Here is a 1,513-nt window from a genome sequence, read left to right as displayed (position 1 = left end):
ATAATGAAGACCGTTACCGTATATGCGTGTAGGACCCAAAAACATGGCCATTTAGGTATTTTGGAGATTATACGGTATCGCAGCTCATAAGAGACGGTACCAATTCCACCTTCATCCCACGAGATCTCAGGAAAGGAAAAGGAGATTACACGTCGGGACCCATATATCACATGCCCGTCCCCATTGCCGATAGCGAATACTCTCCTCCAACTCTTTCGCTTCCATTTTCTTTCTCTTTTCCCTTTTTATTTCAAATATAAATATAAATATAAATATATATATATTTATCCCCCATCTCCACACGCCCATCAAAATCATTTCATTCATCACACCACGTTTCTCTTCCCTTTCCTTTCAATTCCTTTCTGCCCAAAATCTTGAAAAAAGAAGAACAACAAATCATGGGTTTACAAAACCAGCTAACCGATATTTCATCAGATTCCGTTCCGGTTTTCCTTCTGGCAGTAATAGCAAACGGAGTTTCTTACCTCCGTTCACTCCTCTACACTTTCTTACACACACTCGGCATCATTTCACGTCACCAATCCGATCATGACGTCATGGACGATTCCCTTTTCTTCGATGCTGTTGGGTCCGGTTTAGCCGGACTTATTTTATTGGCAGACCAACTTAACCTCAACAATGTTATCTCATACAAGTATCAAACAACATCGGATCTTGTCGCAAATAACCATAATTTCACAGAATGTGTCGTTTGTTTGAACACGCTTACTAACGGCGAACAAGTTCGTAAGTTGGATTGTCACCATGTCTTTCATAAAGAGTGTTTTGATGGCTGGCTTGATCATCTTAATTTCAACTGCCCACTTTGTCGGTCTCCTTTGGTTTCTGATGAGCGCGTGGCCATCACGCGCCGCCGCTTGGCTGATGACGTCATGGATTGGTTCTCTCTCAGATGGTGAGTTTGAGTAAAAAAGTGTGCTATGTCCAGAAATGATGATATTGCTTGATGGCATTAGAAGAAGATGTGTTTTGATCTGGATTTGAAGGTTTTTGGTGTGGAAAAAAGGTTTGGTTTGTGTGTTGTTTTTACCTGTTCCAGGGTTTTTTACTTTTTACCTTGGTTGCCAAGGTTTTTTTACTGGGATAGGGGTTAAATTGACACACTTTGCCACTATTAGGTTTCTTTTTTTCTTCTCCTTGTTTTTGAGAGGGGTTGAGGATTCTGTTTGTTATACATAATATAATATAATGTTTTAACTGTTGGATATGTTTATAATTGAATAATTTGGTACATTTTTTAGACATGGAACCAAATTTTTAATTTACTAGGACTAATTAGAAAATCCTTCGTGGTATATTGATGGGTTGGTCAGGGCCAAACACTCGCCAACCGGCCTTGGCCGGCTCCACCACTGCACCTTTTGGAATGAGTAGGAAAAGTTTTGGGAACGGATTCCTCCCAAAGATTTCCAACTTGATGTTGGAAACAAGGGAATCCCCTCCCAAAGTTTTGTAACGAGCAATGATTTTTGTATCACAATTTTTGAAA

General features: G+C 39.9%; 1 protein-coding gene across 1 annotated transcript; it reads left to right on the top strand.

Moving 5' to 3' along the window:
• Positions 1 to 300: 300 nt before the first annotated feature.
• LOC122584685 (E3 ubiquitin-protein ligase RHA2A-like) lies at positions 301 to 1,231 on the top strand. Its single transcript, XM_043756732.1, has one exon. The coding sequence runs from the start codon at positions 402 to 404 to the stop codon at positions 921 to 923; it is 522 nt and encodes a 173-aa protein (XP_043612667.1). The 5' UTR covers positions 301 to 401; the 3' UTR covers positions 924 to 1,231.
• Positions 1,232 to 1,513: the final 282 nt, after the last annotated feature.

The sequence above is a fragment of the Erigeron canadensis genome, chromosome 1, assembly GCF_010389155.1.
Source record: "Erigeron canadensis isolate Cc75 chromosome 1, C_canadensis_v1, whole genome shotgun sequence".
Taxonomy (NCBI): domain Eukaryota; kingdom Viridiplantae; phylum Streptophyta; class Magnoliopsida; order Asterales; family Asteraceae; genus Erigeron; species Erigeron canadensis.
Note: the sequence above shows the minus strand (reverse complement) of the source record. Positions and strands in the feature narration are given on the sequence as shown.